This window comes from Genypterus blacodes, unplaced genomic scaffold (assembly GCF_046128005.1).
Source record: "Genypterus blacodes isolate CSIRO-AG114 ecotype Tasmania unplaced genomic scaffold, CSIRO-AGI_Gbla_v1 ptg000015l_1, whole genome shotgun sequence".
NCBI lineage: Eukaryota > Metazoa > Chordata > Actinopteri > Ophidiiformes > Ophidiidae > Genypterus > Genypterus blacodes.
Genome location: NW_027466829.1, coordinates 2,715,718 through 2,727,667, shown reverse-complemented (window position 1 = coordinate 2,727,667; position 11,950 = coordinate 2,715,718). Strand labels below are relative to the sequence as shown.

At 43.4% G+C, this 11,950-nt stretch overlaps 2 protein-coding genes across 3 annotated transcripts in view; both read left to right on the top strand.

Moving 5' to 3' along the window:
* plxnb2b (plexin b2b) overlaps window positions 1-5,619 on the top strand; it is a 99,020-nt gene extending 93,401 nt beyond the window's left edge. For both annotated transcript variants that reach the window (XM_076140733.1, XM_076140732.1), the window contains 6 exons: window positions 223-383; window positions 1,174-1,321; window positions 1,513-1,577; window positions 1,752-1,827; window positions 2,050-2,124; window positions 2,665-5,619. In XM_076140733.1, the coding sequence (XP_075996848.1) occupies window positions 223-383; window positions 1,174-1,321; window positions 1,513-1,577; window positions 1,752-1,827; window positions 2,050-2,124; window positions 2,665-2,769 (630 nt within the window). In that variant the 3' untranslated portion in view covers window positions 2,770-5,619. The remainder of the gene's footprint in view (window positions 1-222; window positions 384-1,173; window positions 1,322-1,512; window positions 1,578-1,751; window positions 1,828-2,049; window positions 2,125-2,664) is intronic.
* Window positions 5,620-7,851: 2,232 nt separating this feature from the next.
* The window catches only part of tubgcp6 (tubulin gamma complex component 6), a 16,981-nt gene continuing 12,882 nt past the window's right edge, over window positions 7,852-11,950 (top strand). The window contains exons 1-9 of the mRNA XM_076170870.1: window positions 7,852-8,136; window positions 8,597-9,423; window positions 9,510-9,673; window positions 10,093-10,306; window positions 10,806-10,964; window positions 11,145-11,266; window positions 11,391-11,454; window positions 11,550-11,659; window positions 11,778-11,869. Of these exons, the coding sequence (XP_076026985.1) occupies window positions 8,632-9,423; window positions 9,510-9,673; window positions 10,093-10,306; window positions 10,806-10,964; window positions 11,145-11,266; window positions 11,391-11,454; window positions 11,550-11,659; window positions 11,778-11,869 (1,717 nt within the window). The 5' untranslated portion in view covers window positions 7,852-8,136; window positions 8,597-8,631. The remainder of the gene's footprint in view (window positions 8,137-8,596; window positions 9,424-9,509; window positions 9,674-10,092; window positions 10,307-10,805; window positions 10,965-11,144; window positions 11,267-11,390; window positions 11,455-11,549; window positions 11,660-11,777; window positions 11,870-11,950) is intronic.

Here is an 11,950-nt window from a genome sequence, read left to right as displayed (position 1 = left end):
TTAAATGCAGAGTTAAGCCCGAGATCTATGGTTTTACTTTGAAAGCAGCCTTTAATTGGTGAGGTCCAAGCTGTAGTGCAGTAAAATGATGAAATACCATCTGAGATCCATTTCTTGTGCTGCCTCCATATTTCGTGCAGGTTTCAGTGTGTCCGGGTCCTCAGGCTTTGGGTGACACTCTCTGTCTCTGCTCGCTCTCATATTATTTGTGGCCCCTTTCAGGGAACGCTGCAGCAGTTTGTGGATGACTTCTTCCGCAGCGTGCTGTGCTCTGGGGCAGTGGTGCCACCGGCTGTCAAATATTTCTTTGACTTCCTGGATGAGCAGGCGCTGGAACACGATAATGTGGATGAGGAGACTATCCATATCTGGAAGACTAATAGGTGAGGAATTGCATGGTTGCACACACTGACAGTCACTCTCAAAGTTGCTCGATTTCGTATGTACTGTAGATGAAAACATCTCCATTCTCTTCCGCCCTCACACACACACACTCTCACGCACAATTGTCTGAATCTGGCCGCCAGACAAATCCCACTCCCTGAGATAACTCTCCAAGAAATAAAACTTCCTTATCCGAGAAATGACTGAATACAAATGCGTAATTTCATCTCCGCTGTTTGCAATCCCCGCGCTCCCATGTGACATTTCAGCGCATAAATTAGTGTCACGCTGGCTAAGGCTCAAGCACACGAGACGACGTGTTGCATGTAGATGCCGGTGATTGACGTAAGGCTGGCAAGAGAGCACCCACACAAGGACAGGAGATGAGCGATTTAATTACTTACTTTACTTCACAACACACTCTGCATTCACACGTTTGGTTTATCAAATCAACTCCGGGGCGAGTATTAAATATGAATGTGCGTATCAGGCATAACAACAAACAAACATGATAATTATGTCCCTAGCTAATTTCATTCCGTGATTATGGCAACGTTGCTATTTTTATGCTTCCATTGTCTCCTCGCTGCAATCTTCCCTGGAGAGGTTGCTCAGACCGGGATACATTCACACACATGTACATCTCATAGGAATGCCTTTGTTTTTCTGGGAAGTTTTTGGATGGCATTTGGAAATCAGGACCCCTGCCCCCCCGAAAAAAATAAAATTCCGAAGCAATGACAGTGATTCTAATTTGTGTCATGGCTGCTCTTACCCTTTCCCATCCAGTCTGCCTCTGCGTTTCTGGGTGAACATTCTGAAGAACCCCCACTTCATCTTCGACGTACACGTGTCTGAAGTGGTGGACGCGTCGCTCTCCGTCATCGCCCAGACCTTCATGGATGCCTGCACCAAGAGCGAGCACAAACTCAGCCGGGTGAGTGGAACCTGGGGTTGGGTGGGTGTGTGAGAAAAGTGGGAGATGATGGAACAAAAGGGAAAATGGGAGAAAAGGCAGGAGGAGGAAGATGGGGAGGAAAATGTGGTTTCTACGCCAAACAAAGGGGAGTGAGAGGAGGAATCCTTAAAGGTCCATAAAGTCAACGTGTCCTTGTTTTCTTCTTCCAGGACTCGCCAAGTAACAAACTACTCTATGCAAAGGAGATCTCCACCTATAAGAAGATGGTGGATGAGTAAGTGTGACAACTTCACACTGTGTTGTCATTTTTTTAATCATTATAAATTGAGTTGAATGTTTGTTTGTAGTAATAATAATCTCTTGTCTCATCTTTTCCTCCCTTCTGTGTGTGTGTGTGTGTCTGTCTCTCTCTGTGTGTGTGTCTGTGTGTGTGTGTGTGTGTGTATAGTTACTACAAGGGCATCAGGCAGATGATACCCGTCAGTGACCAGGACATGAACACTCATCTGGCAGAGGTGTCACGGGTAAGAGGCCTCTGCTCTCCCTGTCACTTACTGTACACACACTTATTAAAGCCACCTGATCGTGGATAATAATATCTTGGGGTTTTTCGTAAAGGTTATTTTGTTCTCCATGCCTTGACGGTTTCAATTTCTTGGAACAAACGGTATTCGGTTACTTATTCTGCTGTCTGTGAATGTTCATTCTACGTTTTTCCGTTAACCTTTAAATTTCCTGTTCCGTAGTCTCACACGGACAAACTGAACACAACAGTGGCTCTCCATCAGCTTTACCAGTATGCCAGCAAATACTACGACGGGGTAAGAAACCATCACAGACCCAAAAGAGGCTGAACGCACTGCTGCCTCACTTTATTATTGCTTTGCCTTCTTTCCACCCTGTTTTCACTCATGATATGCCAGAGGAGTGATTGTATGAAATTTTAATTGAAAGCATTTCTGTGGGATGTGAATTGGAAAATTGCTCCGAGAATTGATTTTTCTTAAGCATCCATTGTGTGTTGCCACTTGAGGTCGCAAAAAAAAAAATGGATAAACAAAACCTAATGAACAAGTTGGATAAATAAATCAGGCTGTCAGTCTCCCTAAGTGGGGCTCATGAACAATAACAGCTTATGACACCAGCATGGATGTCAAATAACGCCATCTTCTCTTCCTCTCTCTACCCTTTTCCTCTTTTTGTCCCGTCTTCCCTCTCTGTCTGGTCCTCTCTCCCCGTGCCTTTGCTTTTTGGTATTCTTCTTATACACTCTCCTGCTCAATTCCACCTCTCCTGTCTCTGTCCTCATTATTTTCTCTTCCTCCCTCGTTCTACAACATTCTGTCCCTTCCCCCTTTCAGATCATCGCATCCCTCGACGAGGACCCAGCTGCCCAGAGTAAACAGCTGACCCTGCGGCTCCAGCAGATAGCAGCCGCCCTGGAAAACAAAGTGACTGATCTCTAACCCACTGGGTAGAGCGGGTGTGGGGGGGAGGGGGGTAGGTAGGCTACCGCCAGTGAAGACAGGGGCTTGTGTCTTATGTTCGAGACGGAAACAAGGGACAAAGAAAAGGTATGTAGGGAGTTGCAGATATGTGTGTTATTCATCATGGCCCTGGGCCTGAACTGTGGAGTAACAGGGACTAATGAAATGCAGACAGAGAGCGAGAGAGGGGTGAAATGATGGGTTACGCTGTTATAGGTACGCCTTAAAGCTCACTTGCCAAACCTTGAAGGTCTGAGCGCTCACTCATGCTTCACTGAATACTCTTCCCAGAATGCAGCGCGTGAGACCTCTGTGAGAATGAAGCCCTGCTGTGGAGCACTGGCATAGTAGATAATCAGATGTTCAATTTATTCCTGTGTAGAAAAGGTTTTAAGAATTGTATTATATATTTTTTTTATTGTGCAGTCTTTATGCGGAAAGCTTTATAAGGAAAAAATTATCTTTTTAAATGGGTCACCTTGCAGTGTGACCCATTGGGTCAACCCAGTGGGTTAGAGATCAGTCACTTTGTTAGTGTTTTTATTAGCCTGTGTGTACATATATGTACGTGTGTGTGTGAGCTATAAAACGTGTGTGTGTGTGTATATGTGTGTGTGAGAATGTGTGTGTGCACGCAGGATACCTACTGTCAGGCGTGAGGGTGAAGGGACGCCTGCTTTCTGTCATTTTTAATCCCCCAACCCCAGTGACACTGGAGCCTGCACTCGCAGAGTTATTTGACAGAGACCAAAGGGTCCTGACAGGGACATGGCTAATCGAACGTACAGGCTCGTATGAATGACGGGTCACCAGTAATTTAAAAGAAACATTTCAGATGTATTTTTCTTCTTTTGACTCAGAATTACTAAAGGCTGGATCACCATTTGTGCTCGTGGAAACTGATAACAGCACATTCTGTCTCCCTTTATTGTACAGTGCCACAAAACATTCCACTTCAACTAAAACACAGAAATATATTTCAGAAATGTTTCAGTTATTGGCTGATTTTTTTATTTTTCTTGCTAAAAAATTCTTTAAAGTTCATTTTGAGCATACCTCTGTCACAGAGCCATGTTACCCATGTTAGCCCTGCAATAATGTCAGTGTATCATGAGCCACAACACAGTAGTGCCAGTGCAATGGACAGTGACATTGGCTCATTAAATAGGTTTCATACCATCGCAATTTAGCAATACATTGAAAGAAAAATCCAACTTATTTATCCATACATTCGTAGTGTTCTGATTTTTGTAGTGCCATTTTAGTATTACCCTTGTAATGTTCCAAATAATCATCGAGCATTCTGCCTCTAATGCTATGAAATAGCTTATTGCTGATGTTAATAATTTGCCAGAGATTCCGTTGGTACTTTAATGGTACGTATTGAGTTCGTAACTATGCTGTCAGCCCTTGTTTGTTGTGGACGTCAGGTTCAATTGTGTACATAATTGGTATTGATATGTGCCAGAGCCAAGGGTTTTGTTGTTGATATTTCTTGGGCCATTCAATACCACTACTTTTAATGCCTAAACTCTAGGTTATATTGCCACTTACAAGTAGTTTAATTGTATGCCCTGTATCTGTTCATGGGCATGTATAGTGGCAGAGCATACTGAGCTCCAAGGACCCCAGAATGTTAACAATTCCTGCCTTGGCGAGAGAGAGGTTTGCACAGAGCTCGAGGCTGCCTTGCCTGCCTGCTGTCTCAGCATGGCACCCTGGCACCCCGACCAACAGCTCTTGGCACTGCCCACTCAGCGCAGTGCCGAGTGCCACTCTGTATAATGGAATCAGCAGGGGACGCGTTTGATCTTAATTGCTTGCCGACTGCAGACTCCATCCTTGTCACCGCTGTTGTTTACTGCTGACTCCACTCACTGACAGTTGATGCAAGTAGCTTCTTTCAGAGCCTTTCTTTAACCAAAAATGTGCCTTATTGAATAGGATGATATATATTGTTTCTAAATTATTCTATCGGTAAGTTAGGTGATTATGATGATAGTGCTATAGACAGAGCAATGTATTTGGACTGTATTTTGTGTGCCGTCAAAAATGCTAGATGCCCTGCTGCAGCCATTTGTGTGCCAATAGGCTGAAAACATTTCAGTATGATTATGTTACGGTTGCAGTTTTGATGTGTGCATTTCATTTGGGTGTCTGTGGTGTGTGCTTAGTAGGACTTTGGTGGTTAAGGCAAAAAAGCCAACATGAATAAATGTAATAAAGTGGCCAATGTGATTTGGGTTTCCCATGAAAAATGTCTGGCATTCCTAAATTAGTTTCAAGTCAAAAGGGTATCCTTATGTAGACTGAATATATTGCAAAATTGTTCCAATGGTGTTCATTTTTTGCCTTGTGTTTTTAAGGTATTCCACAGTGTGTATGACAAATGACTATCTGTACTCGACAAATGACTTTTCTTACTGCTGTGCAGTTATTATTTTTATTTCTTGTTTCCTATACCATATAAATCTTTGTAAAACATGTTGAAATGCTGTATTCTAACTGTATAATCCTATGCATTGAGTCCTGGGAGAAAAAAAAAGAAGAAAAAAAAATGTCCGTGCAATTGTCGAGACTTTTTTCCATTTGAAACTTGTGAATGTGCTGTAATGATAAAATAAACTGGGACCCTCCATTTTCAGTACAGGACCATTAATGGAATGTTTTCCTCCCCATCCAAGGCAGCTCAGAAGAACTCGATCTTGTACCTGATCTTGTTGTAGTGGATGAAGTGACATTTGCAAAGGTTGTGTGGATGGAGCAGTTACTCACAGATTTCATCATACACTTCTCCGTGAATAAACTCAGAGACATATACACCCCTCATTTCTGGTGTGTCCCTTTCATTTCCACAACATCCATTTGCTTTCTGTGGACACTCGGCTCCATGCATATTGCATGAGTTCCAATCAGCTTGAGGAAATCTTTGTTCAATTTCTCTTTGAAGGAACAGGATCTACTTTTAAGTCTTTGATATCTTAAGGGCAACGCCTACATTGTTAGATTCGCCGAGGAACAGGCAGGAATGAAAGGTGGACTTAATATGCACTAAACAATATAAATGCAAAATCGGTGAATTTCAAAGATGTTATTGTTCAAATGTGATAAATGGAAATTGGTCAAATGAAAGATTCATTGAGGCCTTATCTATTGATTTCATGTGATTGGGGATACAGATATGCATTTGCTAGTCACAAGTTCTCCAAAAAAGAAAATGCGAGAATGGAGCACAGAGTGTCTTATGTGACCACTATTTGCTTGATTCAATGCAACACATCTCCTCCGCATTGAATTGATCAAATTGTAACCTGTGGAATATCCCAGCGCTCCTCTTCAATAGCTGTACCAACTTGTTGTATAATAGTGGGAACTAGAACATACTGTTACATGTGCCAGTGCAGCGTGTTCCAAACATGATCAATGGGTGACATGCCTGGTGAGTATGCAGGCCATTGAAAAATAGCGACATTTTCAGCTTTGAGGAATTGTGTACAGATCCTTGCAACATGGGGCCTCAGGGCTAACAAGCCGGGTCATGACACCCACTCACATCGATGTGTGAAGTGTAGACAAATCAAGACTAAGGTGAGGACAGCGAGCTGAACTCCCCTGAGGTGATTTCTGAAAGATTGTCCCAAAATTCTTTGCATGTGTGAAGTAATTGTTTAGCTGTTCTCAGATAATCCCACAGGTGAATTAGTTGGATGTGGCAGTCCTGGGCTGGCCTGGTTGCATGTGGTCTGCGGTTGTGAGGCCTGTTGGATGGACTTCCAAAATCTCTACTTTTTTTAGGTATTATTTTAATGAAATGAAAATTGATGCAAAAATGAAAGTGTTCAGCATATTTTTTTTTTCAGTCAATTTATTTTATTCAACCAAATCCTTGTAGGAAACCTGTGCACTTGCAACATTCCTGTGTGAGTTTTTGTTTTGTGATCCCTTTGACAACCTGAAGCTCTGATAATTTGAATAAATTGAAAAAAGTCAGGTTAAATGGCAAAATTCAAACAAACCTTGAGACAGGTGAAAATCTCAATGAGACCAGAGACTCGTAAAGGCCATCACCTGAGGAGTTCAGCAGCAATAGATCAAGGTCTGCTGCCAAAGCAGGACTGATTACACTTCATTATCACAAGCACTGCATCTTAAACGCCATCCTCAATTACTGGTGGGACATCAAAGGCAGTACACCCTATGACTAATAAAACATGTAGCTTACATCATTTTGGGAGAGAGGTAGAAACACATTAACTATGCATTACTGTTGTAATAACATTTCAAATTCACCTCTAATCAATTAAATTACACATGAAGAATGATATATCTGCCTCTTTGTAGGGATAGCAGAATGTTGGCCTCAGTTATACTGCCTTGGTTGCCTCACACACAACAGTCTCCGGCTGTTGTTGTCCTCTTCCACATGTTTAAAACATTACAATGAGATCTTACTGTGATTTCATTTGCCTAAAGAAAGACCAGGGGGAGGAGAATTTGAGAAAATAAAAACAATTGTCTCATTTGAAATAGTTGTTCTGATGAATAATTCAAAATCTTGTTATATTCTAGGTCTTCTGATCTTTAGCTTATTTATATTTATATATACAATATATTTATATATTTAGATTTATTTAGAAATGAATCTCCTCCACCAACCCCAACTGAGAAAACAGCAACAATTGGGATGTAACTTTATCCGTTCATGGAATTATAAACTGAAATTTAGAACGATTGCTGCATTTTTAAACATTCTTTATCCATGCATGTAGTATGTCCTTGTCAATGACATCTGGAGCAAAGAGGTCAAGCTATTTGGAGTCCATTGGCAAAACAAAACTGAAAAACGGATTGATCTGCAGGCAGCGGATAGTTCAAAAATGTCCCTTATTTCTTGAACGCAGCATTTGTCATAGAAAAGGCGCTGGCAAATGACTGCTATGACTCTTTGCTTAACCCGCACATCAACCAATTAGCGTGGTTTCTGTAACCTATCACAGCCAATCACTGGAGGCACATGATCCTCTGGTCCAATTAGATTCAAGGGGGCAGATTCTAAACTTCTTGTAGCTTCGCGGCGGTACGGCGGAAGACGATGTACATGGTAGACTAATGGAACGACCAATAGCTATTCGTTAGCATCATAACATCAACTTTAACGGACATTATTATACTGGATTACCAAACATGTAAAATGTATGTTGCCGCTTTTGAGGTTTCATCCTCCGGGTGCCGCTCGCCTGGCTGAATAGCGAGCTGATTAGCAGTAGCGCGCTAATAACAAACGTTAGCATGCACCGGAGGGAGTCGTTTGTCAGCTGAATGAGCCGCTAACACACCGCTGTGAGGGTAAATATCACCCACACACAGCGTGGGGCAACATGTACTTTACTCTACATTCATTTATCTTAAGCTAAATATCTAATTCACGTACCGTTAGCTGGCATTGCCACATATTTACTATGGCGTCAGTTAGCTAATTTACTTGTCTTTATTTAATGATTCACTGTAAAATAGGATTCTGTTATAATGTTGTTGTTTTGTAGTCAGGCTGTACGTTGGTGTGGTTTATGTTGCAATGTCCAACGTCTAAAACGATGAGTAATAGTAATTTACCGGTGTTCTAGAATAAACAGTGTCCACGTTCATTTATGGCAGAATGCATAAAAGCCGGATGCTGAAAACAATAATAGATGGTTTAATTGTCCCAATAAAGTCCTCATTGTCTAATTTCATTAAAAAGAACAATGCAAACTAATAATTATCATTGTTAATTGCGATTGTAATGCTATTTGTATCATCCACACAGGCTGAAGCAGCAGCAGCAGCAGCACCACTGTCACTATGTATCCTCATCCCAATAAATCGATCATGCCCAGCAGCTGTGACAGCAGCAGCATCACTGAGCTGCTGGGCGCCCTGTGTGACTGCAACCTGTCTGGGGTGTCATGGAAACGGCGTGCCCTGGGAGGAGTTTCAAGAGAAAGTTTCCGCAGGACTCTCAGGAAGCGGGCATATGGTGCCCTGCTCTCAAAGCTATTTCAAGATGGCACCTCTAAAGGTCCCACCCCAGCACCAAGCGCCACAGCAAATACACCACCCAGAAACAAACTGCTGATGATATCGTTTGACCTGCGGGTGGCAGGCTGCCAGGAGGAAGCAGAGCGGTTAGAGGAGCATCTGGGAAGTCTGCCTGAGGCGGCATCTTCTGGTCTAAAGGAAGTAGACTCGGTCCTTGAACTCCTGGTACAGCTGGCTGGCTCAGCACCTCCACCTCCCACCTCTTTCAGCCGGGACTACATGAGACGAGAGAGGCCAGTGCTGCGGCGGCCCCCGCCCTGGGACTACCAGAGTGAGGAGCTTCAGAGGCTGGAGGCCCGGGCGTGGGGACTAATTTGTGCGGAGGAATGGGGATCTCTTGGTAGTGTGTGTGCAACTCAGCAGTTGATGGATGCTCCACCAGGCACAGGTCTACTAGCTCTGAGGACTAAGATGGATGCGGAGGAGAGATTTGAGAAGGAGACCAGGCTGTCGCTGTTTGGAGCACTACAGCACACTCGTACCTCAGACATAGACATACGGCTGGACCTGCCTCCTGTTCCCAGTAATGTTGATGTAACTGGGCTGGCTATCAGGGTAAGAAACTGCGTATAAGCTCATTAAGCAGATGGGTTGATGTTTGTATTCGTTTGTACTTGAAAGCTCTCTCTCTCTCCATGTAGGTCCCGCCCTGTTTAGACCAGTCTGAAGACGAGGGCTTCCAGTCTTCTTCCAACCTGACCCCAGACTCCCAGTCAGAGACCAGCCCCAGTCCAGAGCCTGATTTGTGGGAGGCCCTGCGCACGTTTGAGCCTGGGAAGCGGCGCTGCTGGGAGTCTGTTGGCTGGTAGATAACTTCTCACTGGTGCTGTTAAAAAACTTCCACAACATGCAGATAATATAATTGTGGAGTCATTCATCACCAGATTGTGTCAGGTTAAATGACTCCAGAGAATATCCCACTTATAGCGGATGTAACTAATCACCAATCACGGAACAAAATGAAGTTATATAGTGTATAACAACATAATTAAAAGTAAGCAAAACAAAAGCGCAAGGGGCAGATTAGAATTCATCAGAGAAGAAACAAGCCCACCTGTTCTGAAGTGGCACATAATTGGAAGTTACCTTTTTTTATTTTATAATAGATTCCTAGTCTAATAATGGGCCATGGAGAACTGTTCAGTGGCACTTTATTCTCAGTCTCACACTCCCTCTCTGCATATTAACACCAACTATCACCCCCTCACCTCCCATTCCCACCAGTCCACCAGGGAAAAGGGAGTCTCTCTATCTAACGGAGAGGGGCAGGGAGGCCTTTGACCAGCTGTATCGACTGTGGGAGGGCGAGATGCGGGTGGTGAGCACCAGCACGCCCTCTCCCCTCCTCCCCCTGCCTCTGGACTCCCAGACCCAGCTGGTAACGGACCTCCTGAACATTCTGATCGGAGTGGCATCCACTACTTTCCCTCTCAACCAGGTAGGTTCAATCACGTGACTTTATTAGTGTGTTGACATGCAGATGATTTGCAATCTGCGGTGGCTGTGACACTTAGCAATATTGTAACGTGTAGTATAATTTCATTCCATGGTCATGATCCAAGTGAAAGCAGAAGGATTTTTATCAGCAAGTGATAAAACATTATGACATCTCCCCAATGATAAAACCACAAAATCGAATTAATTAACAATTTATGACCAAACATCCTCAAATCAAATCAAAACAAAAGAGGCCTCTATCAAGCTTTAACAGCCCTGCATCAAACAAGGCCATTGTGAAACTTCCAGTGTTAACGTTTTATGTAGAATGTTATAAAAATGCTGGTTCAGGTTCCGTTTAAAGATTCTTCATACTAAAACCTCACAAAGTGCCATTTAGTTGACACCTAACTAAAAGTTAGAACAATAATTCACTCTAACCTTCACAAAGGCATTCTGTTCACATTATTTATTTTCTAATTATATGATCTCCTTTGCAGTGTGTGCAGTTTGACGTCCGACCCGGCGTGTGTGTGTCTGGAGCCTCCCCGGAGAGTGTGGCTCGCCTCTTGGGGGAATTAGCCCAATATGGCACCTACTACCTGAGACTGAGCCGCTTTTCCCAACAGAGCGCTGACAAGAGGGGCCTCGTCTTTCAGGTGTGTTTGTATATTTATATATTATCATTACTAATTAATTAGTGCTGCTAAGACGGCGTATTCTGCCCTTCCCTTCTCCGCTCATTTTCTGCTCGGTGAAATCTTTGACAGAGTTGCTGTTATCAGTAGTTTCATATCGGCATCGTTAATGAAATTTTAAAAATTGTATATCTCCCCAAGGCTTTCACAGGTGGTCTACGAAAGTACCTGCATTACTACAGAGCCTGCGTGCTCAGCACACCGCCCAACCTCAGCCTGCTGACGGCTGGCTTCCTTTTCCGCAAGGTTGGCCGGCAGCTGAGGTGAGGTCACGCCCACTTTTTTTATTTGACTGTGGGGTTGTATAAGGGTTACAAATTTGAAACCATTGATGTAAAATACACCAGATTCAAGAATGTCTGTATTCTGTTTGATCTTTGATGTAAGGTACCTGTCAGAGCTGTGCTGTGTAGATGGACCTTTGGGTGCAGGCCAGGCTACCTTCCCTGTGGTGAGTCCTGTTTGATCTGCAATATGTCACCCATCAGGCGTGACTTTAGTCTTATCAGATGGGATGTCAGCTAAGTGCCATGTGGTTCTCCTCAGGGTGTCAAACTGCTGTCCTACCTTTACAATGAAGCACAGAACAACTGCAGCAATGAGAACTACCCTGTCTTACTGTCCCTGCTGAAGTGCAGCTGTGAACCCTATACACGGTCAGTCACACACACACAAACTGGATCTTTTTTTTACTTACTTATTTGGTTCCTTTGGTTGATTGTACCTTGTATCCGTTAGACCCGAGACTGAATGTCCTCATTGTGCCTCACCTAGGTTTGTGTCTGACTGGGTGTACAGCGGTGTGTTTCGAGATGTTTATGGAGAATTCATGATCCAGGTCAATGAGGAGTACCTTGGCTTCAGAGGTGAGAGGATGACACTCACACACACATGTACATTAGAGGTCTGCTATGACTCCAGGGACACCCAGGATTCAATTAAGGTCC